The sequence below is a fragment of the Lissotriton vulgaris genome, chromosome 1_1 (genome assembly GCF_964263255.1).
Source record: "Lissotriton vulgaris chromosome 1_1, aLisVul1.2, whole genome shotgun sequence".
Taxonomy (NCBI): domain Eukaryota; kingdom Metazoa; phylum Chordata; class Amphibia; order Caudata; family Salamandridae; genus Lissotriton; species Lissotriton vulgaris.
The window spans coordinates 1,051,730,616-1,051,755,567 of record NC_141685.1 but is presented as its reverse complement, the minus strand read 5'-3'; the positions used below and the strand labels follow the sequence as shown (position 1 = coordinate 1,051,755,567).

At 43.8% G+C, this 24,952-nt stretch overlaps 1 protein-coding gene across 3 annotated transcripts in view; it reads right to left on the bottom strand.

Moving 5' to 3' along the window:
• The window catches only part of RAB3D (RAB3D, member RAS oncogene family), a 214,395-nt gene that overhangs the window by 101,539 nt on the left and 87,904 nt on the right, over positions 1-24,952 (bottom strand). For all 3 annotated transcript variants that reach the window (XM_086962793.1, XM_086962807.1, XM_086962801.1), the window contains exon 2: positions 20,624-20,851. In XM_086962793.1, the coding sequence (XP_086818919.1) occupies positions 20,624-20,851 (228 nt within the window). The remainder of the gene's footprint in view (positions 1-20,623; positions 20,852-24,952) is intronic.

The following is a 24,952-nucleotide window of genomic DNA, read 5'->3' as shown; positions in this document are numbered from 1 at the left end:
AAATTCCCCTTCACGTACTTCGCTTAAAATCAAACCCCATACATGTCCACTGTGGCCGTCATTTTACTATATATACACTCCTTATAGTGCTACTCTACCCAAGGGGATGTCAGAGCACTAAATAAGCAAACCGAGAAACCCTAGTCTGGAGAAACACATTTAACAAGGGAAAAACAGCGTCTCAAGAAATGCACGTAACAGGAGAACAGCAGCAAACCAGCAAGTAACATCACAAAATGCAGCAAAAAGGAGTGAGGAGACACGGTAGACAAAGGATGGTGAAGAGGGCATAGGTAAACATCGGAGAGAAAAGACTAGAAGGGAGAAGTATAGAGAAAAGATGGAAAGATTATCTGTTTGCATAGCTGAGATGTAAAACATTACAGGCAGGAAAAAATAAAGCACATTTGAACATTCCCGCCGCAATTTATTTTAGCACTAAGGCATTGACATGGTCAACGTAAATTCCCCTTCACGTACTTCGCTTAAAATCAAACCCCATACATGTCCACTGTGGCCGTCATTTTACTATATTTACACTCCTTATAGTGCTACTCTACCCAAGGGGATGTCAGAGCACTAAATAAGCAAACCGAGAAACCCTAGTCTGGAGAAACACATTTAACAAGGGAAAAACAGCGTCTCAAGAAATGCACGTAACAGGAGAACAGCAGCAAACCAGCAAGTAACATCACAAAATGCAGCAAAAAGGAGTGAGGAGACACGGTAGACAAAGGATGGTGAAGAGGGCATAGGTAAACATCGGAGAGAAAAGACTAGAAGGGAGAAGTATAGAGAAAAGATGGAAAGATTATCTGTTTGCATAGCTGAGATGTAAAACATTACAGGCAGGAAAAAATAAAGCACATTTGAACATTCCCGCCGCAATTTATTTTAGCACTAAGGCATTGACATGGTCAACGTAAATTCCCCTTCACGTACTTCGCTTAAAATCAAACCCCATACATGTCCACTGTGGCCGTCATTTTACTATATATACACTCCTATAGATTAAACAAGACGTGCTTTGAGGCAACATTTCTCAGACAACCCTGCATCCAGTACGGTAAATAAATACCGCAAGTCACCGCCTTCCGTCACTCTGCCGGCCTGCGACCAGGAAGTCAGGCAGGCCGGCGCGACAACAGGAAACAGGAAGTAGGAGGGCGGGAGCCTACCCCGCCTCCCACGGAAGAGCCGCGATTGGATGGAGCCGCCGTGTTTGGAGCACCGGAGCAGGCAGGAGCCTACCCTGCGCCCCGGTGCCGAAGGAGGGAAGAAGAGTCCTGCTGCCGGGCCCTGCAGCTGAGGAGAGCCGCCGCACGAAGGAAGCCGGTGAGTGGGTTGCTGAGCGGGGGAGGGGGGAGGCGGGGGAAAGCATGTGCGCGCGCGAGTGCGGGCGGGCGGGCTTTGTGTGCGTGCGTGTGACTGTGGGGGAGGGGGGTGTGTGTATGTGTGTGTGAGCGAGTGTCTGTGTGCCTGCGTGTGTATGCGCTCGCCTGTGTGTGCATGCATGCAGAGGGGTGGGGGCTGCCTGCGTGCAAGGGCGGAGGGGGGAGGCGGGGGAAAGCATGTGCGCGCGCGAGTGCGGGCGGGCGGGCTTTGTGTGCGTGCGTGTGACTGTGGGGGAGGGGGGTGTGTGTGAGCGAGTGTCTGTGTGCCTGCGTGTGTATGCGCTCGCCTGTGTGTGCATGCATGCAGAGGGGTGGGGGCTGCCTGCCTGCGTGCAAGGGCTGTGAGTTACTCTGCGCATGCGCGGGGACTCAGCGCATGCGCGGATCTGACGCGCGCTCCCGCGGTAAAAACTGCGAGCTCGTAACAGATTGGTGTACCCTTTTTCAGCATGCTCACTAACGGGCCACAATAGGTCTGAAGCAGACACCTCAATGCTCACGCATTGAGGGTTAGGTCTGCTCGACCTAAAAAAGAACTCCAAGATAACTATAGAAGACCACGACGAAGCAGGGAGGCTACTAGTAACACAACTGAAAAGGGGAGACAAAACCATCCAGGTAGTGAACATTTATGCCCAAACACAGATGACACCGCATACTGGGAGAGAGTCTCAAGGAGACTGGAATCAATTTTCCAAAACGACCTATTGGTGTTGGCAGGTGACTTTAACATAGCACTAGACTACACACTTGACAGACAATCACAGTCCCACTCCCTCCCACCAAGCTCACACAACATTCTAAAGAACATATGTAACAGATTCAACCCCAAAGACCCATGGCGATTACAACATCCTGACACTAGAGACTATACCTTTTACTCCAACCCGCACAACTCTTACAGTAGAATAGATTACATTTTAATCTCAGGCACACACACACGCACACACTTAATAGAACACTTGGAAATTGCGTCTAGAACCCTCTCGGACCACACATGCATCAGCTTACAGCTGTCGGGCGCCATAACGAGGACATTCCACAAAGGTGGAGGTTTAACAATGAAGTCCTGGCTACACTTACCACCGCATTTATAATAACAGAGCTAGACTCAGCAGGACAGGGACCTACTAGATCTTCTGCTAACAGCAGCAGTTAGAATAGTACTCACCAAATGGAAAGACACTTCCAAAGCAACCTTCAAGTGTTGGCTCAACTGGGTGCCGTACCTCAGACGAGCGGACAACACTGCATTATGAAACACACCATGGAGACAACCACACAGGGGCATGTGGGCGTCCTTGGACAAGCTCCTAGACCCATACGAACTGCCATGAACAGTGCTAACAAAACGTAGACAAGTGGTTCAAAGCCACACGCCCCACTAGATCAAAACTCCATCGAGAAGTTAGTAATCTTCTGGTATGCTACCCCCTTTTTCTCTCCACATTAATTTCCTATTCTTTCCCCCTTTCACACACCCCTTCTCCTTTTACTAGGACAGTGGATAGGGGGGCAGCCAAGCATAGATTTTGTGAAACAGTACTATCAGTAACATAGCCAGTCTGGGCTGCTACCCTGTATCGACAAAGCGTTGACGATTATATGTTATATGTTGTGGGAAAAAAACGATAACAAATATTTAAAAAAGAAAGAAATCGTTTGCCACTGGTGCTCTGGGGTCCGTCCTCCTATGCCTCAGAATACTGAGTAAGTTCTACCTTTTCTGGACTGGACTCTCAAAGTAACGAGGGCAAGCAATCACAGGTTTCTTACCGAGGTAGAATTGGTGGCAGGGTGGGGTGGGGGGGGGCAGGAGCACAGAACTCAACAATTAATCAGCAGACACAAGAACTTGATATCCAGCCCAGACCTTGTCTTTTTGTAAAAGAAAGTACTTTCCCGTACACAGCAGTATTAAATGCTGCACCATCCAATTTAAGAGTACAGGGTAGTTTCTTGATTCACAATTACCCCGAGGGTGCTACAACCCTTCTTCCTTATTGTACTCTCTCCAACCCAGATTACCCTATACTGGGCTTTAAGTGGGATGGAAAAACTGGGGGGGGTCTCTCAAAGGAGCGTGGCCGAGATTATTAGGATTTGGCTTAAAAACATGTACGCTAATAATCTGTGCTCAGCATAGTGTGCTGCCCCGCTTGTATTTTGCTGTTTCTGTCATTGCATTCAGATATATGAAACAACAAGTAACATCATACCTACAAGAAGTCAGGACTATTGGCTTTGTCAGTGATTGTTAGTTGCATAAGATAAATGAGCAGCAACTACGGCTTGTTGTATATTTATTTATTTTATTTATTTATTTTAATGTTTTATAGAGTGCGAGCTTGACCTGTGAGGGTATCAGAGCGCTTTACAGGTTCATAGAGTAATACAAGAAAGATGGTTGTCAAAAGGGAAAAAACAATACATCAGAGGGTTATACAGAAATCAGGGGTCATATGGTAGGTGGGGAGTCAAAAGGGGAATGTGCAAGGGAGGGAGGGGAAGAAAGCTGTACATAGGAGCAATTTACACAATAGAGGGGCATACATTAGGGAGGATGTTACAGGGGTGCTTTACGTTAAGGGACTGAAAAGGAAAAGAAAGCTGTACCGCAGTGTGCTTTACAGAGTCAAAGAACATGCCATAGAACAGGATATCACATGGGTACTAAGTCTCTCGGTGGCTGTGGGGCGGGTTAGCCAAGGAATTTACCCATGAGGAAGGATTTAGCCTCTTTTTTGAAGTGTGCCAGGGAGTAGATACTTCTGATGTCAGGCGGGAAAGAGTTCAATATTCTCGGAGCGGTCCCGGTGAAATCCCGGTTGTAGGTTTTTGTTTTCTTAAAACGTGCAGGCCGGAGTAGGAGGGTATTAGCAGAACGTAAGTTTCTGCTTCCTCCGGATATCACAAGCTTCTGTGCTAGATACGCCGGAGAGTTGGAGTGTAAGGCCTTGTGCGTGATGCATGTTATCTTGAAGTGAATCCTTGCCTCGAGGGGAAGCTAATTTAACTCTTTCAGGTGGGAGGTGATGTGATCAAATTTTCTAGAGCCAGTAAGTAGTCTGGCGGCTGCGTGGAGGCAGGCTTTTAAGGGTGCCAGAGTGACCTTGGGTAAACTGGAGAGGGTGGAGAAACCATATTCCAGTCTAGTGATAACTAATGATTGGACTGCTAGTTTTAGGTCGGGAGCAGCTAGAAAGGGTTTCAGTTTCCACAGGTAGCTCAGGTGGAATCTGACGGATTTGGCCATTGAGTTGATGTGTTTTGTCATGTTAAGGTTGTGATCCAAGGTGATACCCAGTGATTTGGCAGAGTCCACAATGGTCGGGGAGCAGTTTAAGGCTGTGATAGCTTTGATCCAGGTCTGTATCTCATAGTTGCTTTTGGGCGAGGAGATTAGAAGGAACTCAGTTTTATTAATATTGAAAAAGCTTTCACTTAAAGCCCTGGTGACACCACGACGATGTTGCTGCTCCTGAGTTTCAAAAAGAGAAGGGAAATGCAGAGAGAAAATTATTCTCTTTAAAGGATTTCCCTTCCCCTACAACACTCACCTGGCATGAGGTCATGCCGTAACCTCTACCAGTGAGAAGCGAGCAGTGTGAGCACGCGCACATCGATGTGCCTCTGTCACTGCAGTCCGTAAAAAACAGCCCGCCTTTGCCAGGGCACAAAACAGAGCCCGATAGGGACCCGTTTTGAGGCCCCCTTTTAAAAACTGCCGGTGCTGAGCACCGGTGAGACCCGACCCACTTAAAGCCCTGATCCTGTCTAGTGTAGCCCCTCAGTAAATTGCGGCAGGAGCAGACATAAGGGTCAGGTGCACATTACGTTCCCCAGAAGTGTAACCAGTCCACATTTGTTTTTTGTTGTACTGGGAAGAGAAAAGTTGTATAAGTCCTTGCACTCACTGTAGCACATTGCAACAGCTTTATCCTGATCATAGATGGATGTCTGTTGTGCTCGCTTGCTTTCTCTGCTGTGGTCTCGGAAGGGGTATGGTCCAGTCTGTGTCATGGTCTCCCTGGATAGACTGATGCCACTCAGCAAGCTCTGGTGCTGCGAACTGCTGTCTTTGGCAGTCGCAGCTCACTTCTGGGTCAGTGCGTATGCGCGACAACGCACTTGCAGCTCAATCCAGCCAATGGCAAGGCAGTTGCATCCCAAGCCAAACCAATGCACCTATCAAGGCAACAGCAGCCCAGCATGGGCCGAAGAACACAGCAAGGTAGTTGCAGCACAGCTCAGAACCTGTTTAGGATGGTTCTATTTCAAGTTGTTCTTCTCAAGCTGCTCTCCAAAAACAGCCTTTGTGGAAAGCAAAGGTCTTCTGACTGTGGGGCAGGACCCCCTGCCATGTTGCTTAATTTATTTTAGTGAGGGCACCTAGCTCCGGCCAAGAGAAGCATTTATTATGCTCCTGGGGAAAAGAGACAACATGAAAACAGCACAATAAAATAGATTGGCAGCGCGCCACTGGGTAATATGCCACCAGTAACATGCTGTGAATAGGTGTCAAAGCAAGTGGGCCGAAGGCAAACAAACTCTCTAAAACCTCCCCTCTTTTTCTGATGAAGGATCACACTGTGGATACTTATACACTTTTAGGAAAACCTGGCTTCCAAAAGACTATTGGCAAGCAAGTATTTGTTTGTGTGCATTTTTTGAAGGAATAACCGAACATAAATACAATGTTTGGCTTGTTAAATATGTTCAGAGCTTCCATTTGTATATAGAATATATGTGATAAAATAGGTTTGTCATTCAGTGGGCCACATTAAATTGTTTTACACAAGAGCGGGCACAGCATTAAAAAGTTTGAAGACCATTGGGGTAAAGTAATACTTCTCGCAGCAGGTAGCATTGGAACTGTCTCCAAGCTGTAGCAAGCAAAACACGGGCACACTGAACTGAGAGGTTTCTGCACCTGGCTATCAGTAGCCTCCCTGAAACAGTAATGAGAGACAAACAAAAGGGCAGGCCTATGAACTTCCTCACCTGGCACAACAGAAACTGCAGTCCCAACCCTCATGCTTACCATCAACCAGATGACAGTGCTTCGAAAGAACTAATCAATAGCCTGTTGTAAACTTTCCAAAGGTAGCCAGGTGTCCCTCCTGCACACTAAAGTGCCAGGATTTTCATCTTACAGCAACAAGAATGCAGGCAACACACTTCCACCGTCTGTGCAACTTGTCACATACATTGTACTCAGATTGATACGCACACACAGAAAGTCCTAATACCACACCTGCATTACTTGCATACAGCCACGGCCCGTGGAGGGAGTTTCGGTGAGGCGGAGAGGCGGGGCAGGGTGGGGGGGTGCTAAAAACTGGAGTATGGATAATTAATAATGCGATGCAGGGTGCGCTACGAAATTAGTTTTATTTATTAAATTGTTTACTTATCTTCAATTATCCATACTCCAGTTTTTAGCACCCCCCCACCCTGCCCCTTCCCTGCCTCTCCGCCCCACCGAAACTCCCTCCACGGGCCGTGGCTGCTTGCATATTATACATGCACACGTACTAGACATGCACATAGATTGTCAGCACAAGCTTCTGGGTTTCACTAGCAGCAGAACTTTACACAAGCGGAGACAGATGACTACTTCCTCACTCACACAGATTAAAAGGTCTGGTTAACTGGTTAACTAGACATGATCACAAAATAGGATATACTGCTGCCATCGTGTTACGTGCTAACCCCAGAACTGGCACTATAGTCCTCGATTCACTAAGAGGGCACGCTTTGTACGTCCCTCCAGGTTACAGGACAGGCCCTGGACCTTGCAGAGGCCTATGCACACATGCTAGATTAGTGTGACCCCAGTGGCTAAAACAAAGGCAGGATACCAGAAATGTATGCAGTTCGGCACTCTGGGTAGGAGTACATGCTGGATTACCATGCAGGGAACATGCCTGTGCCAAGAAATTACAAATCTGCTTTCAAAGGACACCTGTAGGAGACTCCAGAAGCACACAATTTTGGGAAAATAATTAGAGGTATAGAAAAGAGGCAATCAAAGGCTTACAGCAACAATGAATACAAACTTCATAAGAAACTTTAGAACACACATGTTCACGCTGAAAGGGAGATAGCTAGCATGAAAAGGGACAATGTTTTGCCTCCAGGAGGCAAGGAGTATTGGAACGGAATGCTCAATAATATTGGTATTTCTCTCTTGTTTTCTCCTGTGCTTCCTGGGACATGGCTCACTTTCCCTCCAAGTTATTGTCTGCTCTGTAGATGAAAAAGTTAATATGGTATGTATTACTATGACAACTATTTGTGCATTGACTAGTTTTTTTTAAACTTCACAAATGACAGGCGGCACACATTAAAATCCTTGTCCTGTTTTAGGGCTCACCTGTGACACTGCATGCGCTATCGCTTATGAGAAACATTGTATACAACAAGGTGCCTGCCGCCTGCCCATTGTTTGGCTTCATTATGACTCTTATTTTCTACCTTCTAATTGGCCTGAACCAGCCGGCTTCACTTCCTCTTCTTTCGGCTGGAGCATGGACCAAGTACTGATTGCTTCAGCTTGATTGCTGTCCTTCTGCTGATCGCTCTGTGATTTCGGTACTATTTTCTTATTTTTTATTATTGCCCAGTCATCCTTGTCTGTGTTGCTTCTTAACCTCTCACCCCCTTGTCATCTGTGTTGCTTGTTCCCCACCAGGCCTGTCCCCCACTTGTCCACTTTGATTGTTATAGAAATAAATGCATGCCATTGCACTTTACAGTATTTACATCATCAATGTAAAGCTGCCTTTCCCACAAACTATCCCACCCTCCCTCTTGTTGTCCTTCCTTCCCACCCTACCATGTGTTGTTCATGTTGCCCATCCCCACCAGCCATAAGAAAAAAAGCGCAATGACGTGGCCAGCTCTGGTTGCCTCATAGAGCTTTTTGATCACTTTTAGCCGCGCTGCTCTGCAACACGGTTAAAAGACACTGGCAAAGTCATTAACTCTTACATAGACAAGATCTATTGACTTTGCCAATGCTTGTTGATAATTCTTTTAGTTGGTGCCCTATGAATCGTTGTGAGGGGTTTGGAAATGCTATAGTATATCTGCAACATCAATACATTATTAGTATTGGTCTAGTGAAATGCCATATCAGTTTGAGAGTCTGCTTTTATAACTCTACAAGACATCCAAGACATTGTCATGAACGCAGGGATTTTTTCTTAGTGTTAGAGATGTCTTTATAGTCTTTGATATGAGGATCTCATTAATGCTAATCAGCTGCTAAACTTACGCTGTTTTTTTAAGATTTCAACATCTTGATGCATTCCAACTAAGGGCAATGGCTCATGGCAATTATTCTTAGTCAGTATACCAATCCAGGGTATGTGCTTGCAAGATCCCTTACTGGGTGAAACAACTGCTGCTTACAGCTATTCTGCCCTGCAGGTCACATCTTCGGATCCCGGGAAGACCAATTCAGCCTTCCATCATTTCAAGGTCGTGGGAAACAGTACTACTCAATTGGGGCTTATCAACACCTGCTTTTTACAGTGCTTAAAGATAACAAAACTGCAGTATAACATTACTATTACTCTGTATATGTGGGCATATTTAGGTGTATAGTGATTTTATGCTTTGGCCAGGTTAGTGATGGTTTGGCAACAGATTGATGGCCCTCCACTCTTCGAAGCCACAGCGTCATCTAGCTAGGAAGTGCATGCCCTCTGTGCTATTGGTTTAGCAGTATACCTGGGGCCATCTGTGGACAGGATAAGTGAGATGCTACAGTCTTTGAGCTGGGGTTGGAGGGAGAGAACATGACACTGTGGGAAACCTGATATAGGTTGGGCGGGGGGGGGGGGGGGTTACTAGCCTTCTGCGTGTCCAAATCATGAGCTAATTTTCAAAACTTCTTTAGATTAGGCTCTTGAACTACAGAGGGAAATGGAAACAGAGACCTTTGTTAACCAGATATCCGCCTGGGTCACGTGCCCTTTACTGTCACAGCGCGATAATGATTTGGGAACTTTTTTGTTTTAGCCATTAGAATGCACTGGCCTGTAATAGCATACACCTCCCACAGCAATCGCCACATAACTTGGTGCACAGGAGTCAGTATTTGGACAAAGTGTTGAGTCAAAAATATTGGGTCACACAAATATCGAAATTTAATATTGTGATACAGAAATATTGTGATGCACAAATATGATTTACACAAACATCGATAACTGTTGTTAATGTTTTCAAATATAGTTTGTAATTTGTAGCCATTTTGACATTTAATGTAATTGTTATTTGTAATTTATAGTGTCCTAGCTGGTAGTGAGGTTTGTAGGGGGTACAAGGTGCGAAATTAAATAATTATATTTAATTATTTTTAATTATTAATTAATTATGTAAATTATCTAAAATATTTAGTAAATTATATTTTAGGTACGGGTTGTTGGGTTTGTAGGGATGGGAAGCTAAATAAGTCAAATGAATTAATAATTAAATATTGATTTATTATTGTTTAATTACTAATTCATTATGTAAATTGCGTAATTGTAAAATCTTTTAGGATATATTTTAGGTGCAGGGTTGTTGGGATTGTAGGGGTAGAGGGTGGGAAGTTAATTAAGTATAATTAATTAACTATTCATGTACTAATTATTGTTTACGTGATAATTAATTATATAAATTGGGTAATTATTATATTTTTCAAGGTATATTTTAGGTGCGGGTTGTTTGGTTTGTAGGTGTACAGGGTGGGAAGTTAATTAAGAACTAATTTATTGATATTTAATAATTTATTTTGTATACATTATTTAATTGTTAATTGTCTAAATGTGTTATTATATGTTTTAAGTTCCATTTTAGGTGTGGTTTGTTTAGTTTGTAGGGGAATAGGGTGGGAATGCAATTAAGTAAAACATTAATTAATTATTGTTATTGAAATATGTCATGTTTGGATAATTTTGTAAATTATTTAATAATTTAAGGTGTATGTTATATATTAGGTGTGCATTGTTGTGTTTTTAGGAGAAAAGGGTGGGAAGTTATTTAGGTAATAATGAATTAACATGATGTATTCATTTATTAATAATTGTTTCATTTATGACTTAATATGTTAATTGTGTTATACTTTTTTATTTCAATTACATTTTCATTGTTTGCTGTTATGTTTGTGGGAATATAGTGTAGCATTTTAATTACATTAATATTTGCTTTAATTGAGAATTATAAAAATGAAAATAATTATGTAATGTGTTTTTTTTTTTATTTAGACATAAAAATGTTATATTACATTTTTGGTTAGGTAATAGAGTTGTTAAAATATATTATTTGTTTGAAGTGAACTGCTGCTACATGGAATGGAGTGAGAATAGTAAATTTGACCCCTCCAGGTGTTCAACGCTCTCCCTACTGTTACACAGACTGGAGTGGGAATAGTAAATCTTATGCCTTCTGAGTCCAACGCTTTGCCTACTGTTGACCAGACTAGTATAGGAATAGTACATTTTACCCCCCCCCCCCAGTGCCCAACGCTTTCCCTGCTGTTGCACAGACTGGAGTGGGAATAGTAAATCTTATGCCTTCTGAGTCCAACGCTTTGCCTACTGTTTTACAGACTGGAGTGGGAATAGTATATTTTACCCCTCCGGCGTCCAACCCTTTCCCTACTGTCGCACCGACTGGAGTGGCAATAGTATACATTTTACCCATCTGGTGTCCAATGCTTTCCCTACTGTTTCACAGATTGGAGTGGGAATAGTAAATTTGACCTATTTGGTGCCCAGCGCTTTACTGACTATTGCACAGACTGGAGTGGGAATAGTAAATTGTGCCCCTCCGGAGTCCAACACTCTCCCCACTGTTGCACAGACTAGAGTGGGAATAATAAATGTTACCCCTCTAGTGTTCAACGCTTGCCCTACTTTTGCACAGACTTGAGTGAGAATAGTAAATTAAACCCATCTGGTATCCAAAGCTTTCCATACTGTTGCACAGACTCAATTGAGAATAGTAAATTAAACCCATCTGGTATCCAAAGCTTTCCATACTATTGCACAGACTCGATTGAGAATAGTAAATTTTACCCCTTAGGTGTCCAACACTTTTCTTACTGTTGCACAGACTGGAATGGGGATAGTGAATTTTACCTCTTCGGTTTCCAACTTTTTCCCTACTGTAGCATAGAATGGAGCAGGAATAGTACATGTTACCCCTTGATGTCTCATGCTTTCCCTACTGTTGCCCAGACTGGAGTGAGAATAGTACATTTTACCCATCTGGTATCCAAAGCTTTCCATACTGTTGCACAGACTCAATTGAGAATAGTAAATTAAACCCATCTGGTATCCAAAGCTTTCCATACTGTTGCACAGACTCAATTGAGAATAGTAAATTTTACCCCTTAGGTGTCCAACACTTTTCTTACTGTTGCACAGACTGGAATGGGGATAGTGAATTTTACCTCTCCCGTTTCAACGCTTTCCCTACAGTTGCATAGAATGGAGCAGGAATAGTACATTTTACCCCTTGATGTCTAATGCTTTCCCTACTGTTGCCCAGACTGGAGTGGAAATAGTAAATTTTAATAGTAAATGTTACCCCTCCGGTGTCCAAAACTTTCCCTGCTGCTGCACAGACTGGTGTGAGAATAGTAATTGTTTCTCCTCCAGTGTTCAACGCTTTCCCTACTGTTGCACAGATTGGAATAGAAATAGTAAATTTTTCCCCTCCGGTGTCCAAAACTTTCCCTACTGCTGCACAGATTGGAGTGGAAATAGTAAATGTCACCCCTTCGGAGTCCAGCGCTTTCCCTACTGTTGTATACATTGCAGTACAAATAGTTTATCTATTTTTCACAGATGTCACTACTTTTTTTAATATTGTTTAAATATATGTAATATTATTTGTTTAGTTGTTTAATTTTATAGTATTTTGATATTGGTATATACATATATATAATTTTGGGGCAGATGTACGACCCATTTTTGCATGTGCAAAATGGGTTTACGAACCCGTTTGCGCATGCAAAAACCATCAATGGTCATGTACAAAGCCTATTTAGCGAGTTGCCCAGACTGGAGTGAGAATAGTACATTTTACCCATCTGGTATCCAAAGCTTTCCATACTGTTGCACAGACTCAATTGAGAATAGTAAATTAAACCCATCTGGTATCCAAAGCTTTCCATACTGTTGCACAGACTCGATTGAGAATAGTAAATTTTACCCCTTAGGTGTCCAACACTTTTCTTACTGTTGCACAGACTGGAATGGGGATAGTGAATTTTACCTCTCCCGTTTCAACGCTTTCCCTACAGTTGCATAGAATGGAGCAGGAATAGTACATTTTACCCCTTGATGTCTAATGCTTTCCCTACTGTTGCCCAGACTGGAGTGGAAATAGTAAATTTTAATAGTAAATGTTACCCCTCCGGTGTCCAAAACTTTCCCTGCTGCTGCACAGACTGGTGTGAGAATAGTAATTGTTTCTCCTCCAGTGTTCAACGCTTTCCCTACTGTTGCACAGATTGGAATAGAAATAGTAAATTTTTCCCCTCCGGTGTCCAAAACTTTCCCTACTGCTGCACAGATTGGAGTGGAAATAGTAAATGTCACCCCTTCGGAGTCCAGCGCTTTCCCTACTGTTGTATACATTGCAGTACAAATAGTTTATCTATTTTTCACAGATGTCACTACTTTTTTTTAATATTGTTTAAATATATGTAATATTATTTGTTTAGTTGTTTAATTTTATAGTATTTTGATATTGGTATATACATATATATAATTTTGGGGCAGATGTACGACCCATTTTTGCATGTGCAAAATGGGTTTACGAACCCGTTTGCGCATGCAAAAACCATCAATGGTCATGTACAAAGCCTATTTAGCGAGTCGCAATTTATTTGCGACTCGCTAAATAGGTTTTGCGACTTGCTATTTGGAAGGGGCGTTCCCTTCCAAATAAAGAGTCTCAAAACCATGTACTAATGTTTTGTGACCGCAAATGCGGTCGTAAAACACTCGCAATTACCACCTACTTCAAGTAGTTGGCAATACTTTTGTGAATGGGAAGGGGTCCCCAGGGGACCCCTTCCCCTTTGCAAATACATGCAAAACATTTTTTTATGGCAGGCAGTGGTCCCAGGGACCACTGGACCACTGCCTGCCCTTAAAAAATGAAACAAAAAGGTTTCATTTTTTTTTAAATGCATCCCGTTTACCTTTAAGAAAAAGCGGGCTGTGTTAAAAAAAATTTCTTTATTTCAAAGCAGTCCCAGACATGGTGGTCTGCTGAGCCCAGGAGACCACCATTCCTGGGAGGGCCTGTAATTCCCAATTGGCACGCAAATTGGGAGAGGGTCATATACATTAATGAGCCTCGCAATATGCGTCCCCATTGGGAATCGCAACCATGTTAAACACACTGTTGTACATTTTATTTTGCACCTTGCAATTTGCAACTCGCAATTAGTCGCAAATTGCGAAGCACAAAATAAAATGGTCGTACATCTGGCCCTTTGTATATATTTTGGGAAAATGTATTTTTTCCGTTTAATTTTCTTATTATTTTATGTATATATGTGTTTTGCATTAGTAAATTTAAAAAAACAAAAAATGTAATAAATATGATTTTTTTAATAGAGTTATGTCAGGTATATATAAATATACTAACATATATATTTATGTGAGTATTTTTATGAAGATATATTTTTATATATAGTATAAAATGTTACTTACATTTATGTATTTTACAGTATAGTTATGTTATATATTTAAATATGTAATAATTACTGTTTTAACCTATAGATTTCTGTTAAAAATCGATATTTTAGTCTTTCTAACTATATTAGTGATTCGATATTTTTGACACGATATTTACGCATCAGGGTAGTTGGTTTCTCGATATTCTGTCATTGAACCCTCTTAAGTGACGGAAAGGAGGACTATGCAAAACTCAAAGGGATAAAAAATGCAGGAAGTATGTGGCTCATGGTTGTTAAGGTGGTGCCCCGTCACCTTAGGAATTTCAAAACCGGTTTCACCTAAGGAACGACAACCGCAAAGTTTAAGCAAGCAGCGGGTCACAACTCTCATACATCTCACCCTCCTTCCAGCACGACTAATCCTCCGTGACTCAGTGGGAGAACTCGCGCCCCTACCCGAGGTGAAAACAAACATCGACATTGTTTGCTATGTGGGTAGGTTTGCCGAGGGCCCTCCCAACGGGGCAGCGTGGCGGCCTTGGAGGGAGCGTCGGGGATTCCACGCAGCGAGGCCTCGAGACGCCGTCCCTCCAGAGAAATAAATAACCCGCGGTCAATAGTGTGGTGTGGCACCTGCTCGTTTCGGTGACAGTTCTCTCGTGTTCTACTGTATTACCTTCTGCCCGGCTACTAACCTTGTCATTGTGGGGTGGGAGGGTCTTATAAATGGGAAGCAGAGCCCCCACAACAACTGCCTGGTCCCCCGGTTCCTCGTAAAGGTACATAGAGCTGCAGACAACATCTCTTGCCCCTTATTAAACCCAGCACTGCATGTCACATTGTACCTGCTACGCGGAAACGTGAATTGTGAATTCTGACGTGGACGTGGGCAGCTGTTTCAGCACAGTTTTTCTATTCAACATAACTTAAGTATTTATTCATTTTTCTGTGCACGCTGGTGAAACTGCAAGTCACAGAACACGCTGAACTGCTATCGAAATAATGATTTGGATAATCGCACAAAAAGGCCAGAGGGGAGAGTTTAAATGACCATCACTCCATCACTTGCCAGCCAACAAACAGCTGGTGCATACACATAAGAGATTATGGAACACGGACGAGGAACTAAATGTGCCCGTTCATCAACACTTGTGAGAGGCACATCTTGAAAGGGTGATTTAAAAAAAATCCCAAGCGCTGTATTATTTCTACCAAAAAGCGAGGAGGCATACGCAGGAACACATCACATATATATTTGTTAGTAAGATAGCTCAACGGACTACTGCATCCACTGCAGAGATCTCCAATAGTCTAAACGGTGTACGAATCCCGGCAGGCCCGCTATTCTTTACGTCCTTCTAATCAAGCATATATTGCCAATCATGCTCTCCAGGGCGCACAGGTATGTACAACCACGCCCCCTCCAGCTGCCAACCCATATTGTTACACGCAGTCAGAGCCGCGCGTTCGCGTCAAGGCGATATGTAAAGGCCAGGGGGTCTTACAACCTGCCACTTGCTTCAACATACCCGTATTCTGTTTACTAACGTCAGAGGAGTATGACATCACAGACACACTGTACAGTGGCCAACATTAGAGCATGTTTTGTTGTTGAAAGGCCAGCGGGGCTTCTTAATCAGTATCTTTGGCACAGGTATCACGGGTCTGGTAGGTCTGATCATGTCACTTTACAGCATTTACGATTTACTATGCTCAAAGCTCAAAGGCCGGCAGAGCCAGGTGAGGAAAGCATTGTCAAAGGGAGGGGCGGAGACAAAGAAATACTAGCTGAATCACGTCTTGAGCAGTGTAAGGGCACTGATTAAGTTTGATTAATCTGTGCATGGTCCCTGCTCCACCAAGGCAAACTGAACTGACGTTTGGGCTTCGCTGGCCAGTTAGGAGGCAGCAAAGAAGACTGAAACTGAAGTCAACAATGGTAAGCAATAAGCGGGCTGCAAATCCTTTATTGAATACAATAGTGTCGCAAAGGGGCGCATGCGCTCGCAGGCTCTACCCTAAAAAAGAAGTCAACATGTTTCTGCCCATCAAATGACTATATATATATATATATATATATAGAGGTTATGGGCATTCTTCAGGCCCAGTCTATCAGGTAGTCACCCTGCAATGTGATACAATGAGAAAATTAAAAAAAAAGAATACTTTTCAAATAATACAGACAATGACCCCCCATGGTTGTGTGGTAATTGTCCACCGGGATCACCTGTAAAAATGTGAAAGACTGGAGACAGAGAAACATTATGCATTGCAGACCAAATGAAAATGACATATATAAACATTATGTATCATTAATCAGTGATCTTGTGCTCACTATGCAACCAATGTGTGTAATTATCATGCATGCTGAGATCATTGCAAAAACATACGAGTGAAAATATTGTACAAATGCTATTGTGGTTCCTCTATGCAAAAGACAAGTGTATGGCCTCAACTATAGCCTTTACTGACAGACCAGATGAAAGCTAAAAATTTACATGAAATAAAGAAGGACAAAGAGAAATTATGAGACACTTGCATTGAGTCATAAGTCATAATCAAGAAGACTGATGCAAACAAGCAGAGTCTTAACTGAGTAACATTAATGGAAGGACTGTATCTATACGTGCATTCCAAGATGTCAACCGTCCCCTTGGAAGCTTTGTGTCTAACCGTTCTCCATGGCATGAAATAAAGCCTACTCACTCTGACAATAACGTCTTTTTAAACAGCAGACCAAAGCAGGGAAGCAGCCTTCACTCTGACTACTGCGCACTCTCTCCCTCACATTAGCGACTTTTTGGACTGACACTCCTCCTGATACGAGATTATATCTCATAAGAGTGACTACCTGGTGCTGAAGAATGCCAAGAACCTCCTTATAAGGTCATTTGATGAGCAGAAACATATTGACACCTTTTTAGGTTTTGACTAGCGATGCATGCGTACAAAGTACGCATGTGCTAGGAAAAAACCTAATGAGTATTGTAGTGGAGTTAGGAACGGCCCCCGTCATTTATTGGCTAGCTCCATAAATGGAAGTGTTTTCTCTATGCTGAATCTTGGTACTTGACGTGCGCACCCGTGGGCCATCACTGCTGTTTGTCTGCCCACAGGTGCCATCACTGCTTGGTGCCGTCTCAGTTCTTTCAAGGGTGTCTACTCTGACTCGGCTCTCACCACAGTCACTGTTCTGCCCACACAATGGAAATTGCCTTCTTTCTACTTGCACCCATGACCTCTTTTTACTTCCTTTCCACCCCAGGGCTGTCACCGGCTGCCTCTACGGTCCCCTCACATTCAGGGTTGTCACTGCTGTTCGTTCACACCCAAAGCTGCGTGTGTTTTCCGCTGACACTCACTGTTAAGTTCAGTCACTGCACTGTGCTCACTGCGGGGTTCTGCCGGTCTTGTTCGTGTGGTTGACTCTGCTTTCCTTATCTCGGCGTTGTCACTAGTGTCCGTTCACACGTGGGCAGTGGCTGCTGTGTTTCACACTCGGGTCAGGTGGTTGACTCATATTGTATTGCAGCATTTATATAGCGCTTATATGGGGCGCTGAAACGCTTCCCTCATGGGTCGCATGCTACACGGTGCAGGTTGTGTGGTTGGGAGGATTTTGTCCAACTCATAACTTTGCCCCCTTTAACCCTGTTTATTTTCTCTTTTCCTTCCTTCCTTCATTGACCCCTCCCCCCCTCCCCTTTTTGTCCGTCCCATGGTTCGGCCCAATGCGTTCCTGAGGTGCTTCGACTTGAAATAATGAAGATTGATTTACTTTATTTAAAATTTCAGAGGCTGCTTTACAACAGTTGTGATCCGCTGTGGTTAGTGTTTCCAATGTCCATGTTGTGTATGGAGACCACCGAGCTGCAGTTAAAGTGGGAGAGGATGTGGCGTAACTGCCAGAGCTGCTGACTTTGGAGCCAGGGAACCAGGTTCGAGTCTCAGCGCTGGCTCAACATCCTGTGATTCTGGGCAAATCACTTATTCTCCCCGTGCCTAACAAAAATGAATGTGTCCTTGTGTAACATAACTGGTGCTCGTGTAAAGCCTCGAATACCCTCAGTTGGAGTTCGTGCTATATAAAATGGCCCCCTCAAAAAACGTGTTATGGAATGCAGCGCCTAGCAGTGTGTTGGAAGATGAGGCATGCAGGCTGTATTCTCATTTTTGTTGTTATTTTCCTTGTTATGGACCCTAGTGGTGTGCTCATTTTCGTATGAATTACTGTATTACTCGAAGGAGTGTATTTTATTTTATTCTATTGTAGATAATGAATTCTGAGAGGAGTGGGACTACGAAGATTAATAATTGTTTTATATTTTTTTACTTTCTATGTCTGTCTGTTACATGGTTACAAGACGGGGGATCTTAAATGATTTTATATCTATGTATTTTATGGTCCCTGCCCTTTCCCAGCCTGTCCTCTCCCAGCCTGTCCACTTCCAGCCTGCCCTTTCCCAGCCTGTCCTTTCCCAGCCTGTCCTTTCCCAGCCTGTCCTTTCCCAGCCTGTCCTTTCCCAGCCTGTCCTCTCCCAGCCTGTCCTCTCCCAGCCTTTAAACTTCCAGCCTGTCCACTTCCAGCCTGTCCACTTCCAGCCTGTCCACTTCCAGCTTGCCCTCTCCCAACCTGCCCTCTCCCAACCTGCCCTCTCCCAACCTGCCCTCTCCCAACCTGCCCTCTCCCAGCCTGCCCTCTCCCAACCTGCCCTCTCCCAACCTGCCCTCTCCCAGCCTGTCCCCTCCCTGCCCTCTCCCAGCCTGTCCCCTCCCTGCCCTCTCCTAGCCTGTCCTCTCCCTGCCTGTTGTCGTGTCCCGGCGGCAGCAGGCAGCAGCGTGCACTGCGTCCCCGAAGTAACAGCCCTAAAGCAAGCAAGAAGTACGCCCCCCTCCCACCATTCCCTGTTAGGTAGTGGAAACTGTCCAAACTGGGGTGCAGACAGCCCCTCTCACCTTTCGGCCTGGTACCACTGCACCAGCCGCACTACTTCCCGAACTCCACTTCTGCCCCCTGTTGCCTGCTTGTGCCTCCGTTTTCGTGCCCCTGTTGCCTGCTTGTGCCTCAGTGTGCCCCTGTTGCCTGCTTGTGCCTCAGTGTGCCCCTGTTGCCTGCTTGTGCCTCCGTGTGCCCCCGTTGCCTGCTTGTGCCTCCGTGTGCCCCTGTTGCCTGCTTGTGCCTCCGTGTGCCTCTGTTGCCTGCTTGTGCCTCCGTGTGCCCCTGTTGCCTGCTTGTGCCTCCGTGTGCCCCTGTTGCCTGCTTGTGCCTCCGTGTGCCCCTGTTGCCTGCTTGTGCTGTGTGGGTGTGTGTGGAGGGCTCTGTGTGGCTGTGTGTGTAGGAAGCTTTGTGTGGCTGTGTGTGTGGGGGGCTTTGTGTGGCTATGTGTGTGGGGGGCTCTGTGTGGCTGTGTGTGTGGGGGGCTCTGTGTGGCTGTGTGTGGTGGGGGCTCTGTGTGTGTTTGTGTGTGGGGGGGCTCTGTGTGTGTCATTTGCGAGAGATAAAGCTAGTGGCATTGTAAATGACAATGCCATTTATTCATGTTAAAAAAAACATAAATAAAAATGTCAAGAGCAATGCCAATAGCTCTAACTTTAACAAAGGCAAAACCATTGCATTGTAAATGCTTGTTTTCGATTGAGTTGAAGGTACTCACCCCCCTCTTAGCTTTCATCTAACCATTGAGGACACTTAATAAAGCTATTTATTAACCCACCATGAGGTAGTTTCATCACTTCAAATTCACTACACCATTCTGCACAGGGAAACATCATTTATCCTGCATGCCATTACAACGCAAGCCGTTACAACGACTTGCTGTAGGGGGCAGAAGGTGTTGGATTTTAAATCCAACACCTTCCTCACTGTTGCACAGACTGGATTTGGCATAGTAACTTATACAATTCCAACATCCAGCGCTCCCTTACAGCAAGTCGGTGTAATGACTTGCGTTGTAATGCTATGCGATGTAACAACGCAGTGTATGTAATCACCGCGTTGTAATGGCATGCGTTCTGAACGCATGCGTTATAACGTGGCCTATTCCTCTGCACACCTCAACCACACACACCCCTTGCCCAATAAGGCACCTCAATCATATTAAAAAATACTCCAAAAGCTACTACCCTCCTTTTCCTTTTGGAGGGAGTTGTAGCCGACACCAGAAATGTCAGTCTGTGGTGTGAAGAGGGAACCTATGATGAAGCATGCCACCTACGTGTGGGTCTTCGCCCTAAATACAAGTTATTGTTGACAGACGCAGAACAACAAGACATACTTGAAGCCATTAAAATGAATTGATTTCTAAGACCTCGTGCACACGTTTGTGCTTTGATTTGGTTGTTGTGGAGGGATGCACTTTTGGTCTTTTAAACACTCCCCTCTGGCCCTTTTGTGAGACCACCAAAGGAGTATCCTTAAGCACCTTATAATGGAGTTCTTGGTTGTACTCAACTTTCTGACCTCGAAGGACAGAAGGCTGGGCTGGCCTTGCTGATAATTCAACCTTGGGACGTAGAAATCACCGCCTTTTCTGCTTACCCATATCTGCAGCTTTACTCTCTTTTCATTCCTGTAGACAGTCTTCACTTTGAAGTCAATGCCGACAGTGCTGACAAAGGCAGAGGTGAAAGAATCGTCGGCGTAGCGGAAGAGGAAGGAGGTCTTGCCTACACTACTGTTCCCGATGATCAGCAGCTTAAACATGTAGTCAAAGTTTTGATCTGCTGCATCCTTGGGAGCCTGCCGTGAGTCGTTTGCAGATGCCATCTGTGTCAAAAGAAGATAAAATTGTTGCTTTAGGATACACCCACTTTGCACAAGTAGCTTAACAGAATGGCAGTATCATCATGAAAGAATTTGCATGTTGCTAAAATGACCTTTCTATACAGGTCTTTACATACCCTGCTTTAATAGTCACAGTAGGGTATTGTACACAGGTATTTAGCTTGCTGCTTACCAGTACTCCCAGATCCTTTCGGCATTACTTTCAAGTACCACAACGCTTACTTACTTGCCTTTGTATTATGGTGACCCAAACTCATGAACATACACTTATTGCCATTTGTGCTCCTCCACCACTGGCTTTCCCCACCCTTCATCCTACTCAGTTTTGCATTATCAGCACATTTGACGCATTACTTCACAAATTTGCATCCAATTAATTTATTAATATCTTGGAAAGGAACAGACTCAATATCTAACCATGTAAAATATCGTCCATAATTCAACATGGCGGACTTGTGGAAATCACAAAGTATAACCAAGGGCAATCCTCATTTAAAGAACCGTGGATCCACATTAGTATGACATGACTATACACGTCCACCATTTATTTACAGTCTTGTGGCTAGTCATCTTCTGGTGCAATTGTTAGAATTTAGGGTTCAATGTACAAACATTAGTTATAGAGATAACCAAACTGCGATTTTTTGTGAATCACTATTTGGTAACGCTATTACTGATGTACTACAGTGAAATATGGCTCTGATTTCTAAACTACTTATCCCTAGTGGGTCGACAGTAGACCTACTTAATGAGGTAGGCCACAATTTCTGGCCCACTATAATTCGCTGCCATCAGAGGGATGGAGGCCTGCTTGGGTCAGCAGACCACTATATCAGTGATTGCTTTTAACCCCTTCACTGCGGCGGCAATTCCGCCGCAGTGCTAAGGGGGTGGGGCGGTCGCGCGGCGGGCGCATGCTGGTGACGGAACCGCTCCGTCACCAGCCGCGGTTGCGCTGTGCTCATGACGGAGCGGTTCCGTCACGGCCCCGCCCGCTCAATAGAACGTCCAGCGCAGGCGCGGAATCCGCGTCGCGCAGGCGTTCCGAGCGGGCCGTGACGGAACCGCTCCGTCATCAGCACAGCGCAACCGCGGCTTATGACTGAGTGGTTCCGTCACCAGCAGGGGAGGGGTTAAATAAAATGCAGCCCATTTTCCACAAAGGAAAATGGGATGTGTTTCAAAAGAAAAAACGAAGCGTTTAATTTTTATTTTTTAAGAGTAGGCAGTGGTCCGTGGGATCACTGCCTGGTATTTTAAAATATTGTTTCAAACATTCTTAAAGGGGAAGGCATCCCAAAGGGACCACTTCCAATTTGCGAATGGGTTACCATCAACTTTTGATTGGTAAAGTGTGAATGTTTTGCGAGCGCCTTTCGGTCGCATAACATTAGTTCTTAACATTCAGATTCCCTATTTGGAATGGAGGCCCTTAACACTCCTTCTACACAGCGATTCTGTTTTTGTTCGCAAACCCAAACTTCGTTTCTGTATCAAGTTACTATATCGTGATTTGATGTCTGTACATTACAAAAAACATTCATTCTTTGTACATCTAGCCCTTAATCCGGAATGGTTTATAAAGAAATATTACATATACTGTGTTTGTGAGATTTTTCCTACCAAATTATTGAAACAGCCCAATTTCCACACCCCAATACCATTACATATACACCTTAATTATCACATGGAACCTGTTTATTTACAGTTTTAGTTTTAAAAAAAGTCAGTGAAATGACTAACATGGTAATCTTCTAAACATATCAAGATCACTTTACACTAGTTCATCAATATCTTGACCTAAACACTCCCCCTCCCATGGCGGGATACGCCATGCGTATGTAAAAATCGATTCAAACTAGTTACTCAGATCTGTATGCGTATGGTGTCCCTGAAAAAACCTTCATCAGTTTCATTCATTGTGATCCTCGACTACCAACATTTTTAAAATGGGACTCTTAACATTTGTGTGTCCATAAACGTCTGTGCAGTTTTGATCTCTTGTAATTAATAACAGGGTTTTCTTCAGAATAAGGAAAAGATCAAATGGTTTTGTTATTGGTGCAGGAAGGTAACTCATAAATAATCATATAGACTAAGGACCTCATAACAACTACCCAGTGTCCTTTGCAATAAATTTCACACGTGATACAATCGGACATCAAGATTTTCCAATTTCATGGTTTGCGATCATTAACAGCCACTACAAGTTCTGCCTGCAAAATGGACATTAACACGCAGATTCTGGTGCTGACTGCATCAAAATCTACATTTCAGTATTTTCCAGGAATACTTCCCTCGGTAAATTTCGGCAAGCTGACCTGCTGAAATGTATCCAGAGGATGTAGATTTTATCACACGTGATATTTACCAAGTGTGATAAAATCCCCACAAGCCATAATTCCAATATGTGCAGTAACAGAAGTGTCTGCTCATATCGTAAAAATATGGGGATCTGGTAAAGAGGCTAAAGGTGGACTTAATATGGAAGCAAGGATTGGGCCAGACCAACTTCTGCTGAGAGACATTCTGATAGACTATCCTCTCAGTAGAAAAGGATGCGTGTATCACACTGCATACATTTTTTTGGGAAATCCTGAAAACATTTGGAAAGTGCTCAAAGGTCGAGTCTCCAAAGCAATTAGGAGCCGCTATATTAATCACTTGCTCGTGGTTCTATAATTGAGAGAAAGGAAAGAATTTCAATACGCTATTTACATGTCTCCAAAATACCCTTCATAAATGTTCCCGAATCCCTCCCTAGTGCGTCCTGTTCAGAGTTAGAGTTGCCACCCACCCATAACATCCTGTAAAACCCACCTTCACCTCTCATCGGCCCCAATGACATTGGAAAGTGTACTTATCTGAAAGTAGGTGGACTTGTGTTAGTGGAAATCTGCAAATCCTGATTCTGGGAACCAGAATTTAGGAATTCAGATCCATCGACTGCACACCCCACTGAATACAATGTAGGCGAGTTTAATTTCCTTTTCTTAGCAGAAAAATGCACGTAGTCTGGTGTTTGTGCAATTACGTTTTGTGTTTCTAATATGGGAAGCATCATGGAAAATCTGTGTGAATAGCCAAAACCCCAGGACTTTGTTGGCGTTTATGAGTTTGCATGCACTACCTTAATTTAAGCCTTGTACCACCCATACTTGTCTTTTCTCCTTCCTTAATAAAGAATGTCTCTTGTAGAACAGTCCAGACAAATGAACTATGTAAATCATGATATGGCTTGTTTGACCGCATGTCTGACTGTGTCAGCTAGGTGCAGAGAAAGTTTAGTTAATGGACTGACACTGCACAGCCGGTTTCCTAGCTCCATAAGCCTTAGCGTCTCAAAAAAACTTGGCATGCGAGTGCTCGAAATACACGTGAAGCCTTTTTCCATGTGAATTAATCTGATTGTGTCTGTCTTTATCCCAACGTTTAACAATACCGTTCTAAGAATAGATTCCATAATCTTCCTAAACATTTGTTTGCCATACCCCACTAAAAATGCCAGACTTACTTTGTTCCCTTCATATATGTTGCTGCTACTATTGGCTTCCAGTTGTCATCAAGAAAAGCACGAGCTCAGAATGATTACTCAAAGATTTATGGAGTAATTTAGAATTTGGCAAACACTGTTGTCTGCCGCAAACCTAGCAGAGTGCCCTGTCTGACTAACTCAGGAGTAGTCCACTTTACTTAGAGTCAGACAACCCGTCATGTTTCAATCTGCAACCTTAGACCGTTAGACCTACAGGCATCAGGCCATAGTATCAGACTGTGCACCTTATTTAGGGTGGACATTCTGGCAAACTTTTTTCCTGTTAGGCACTGTCAGGAAAAGCCTGGTGTGCCTGAACAAACTTAAAAAATAACAATGTTACCCACATCCTTGGAGAAAACTTCCAGGGTGTTTAGGGTCTTTAGATTTTTGTTTTTTTCAATTCAAACTCCTCCTTTTGGAGTTTGCTTTTGAAAAACAAAAAAGTTTGCTGAGTGGCTGCTTGTGACATGGTTATTAATGGGTAAAATTACAGCTTCAGAGGTGCTGCTATGGAGGCGGCCCTCTGCCAAGAGATCCTAGCCAGA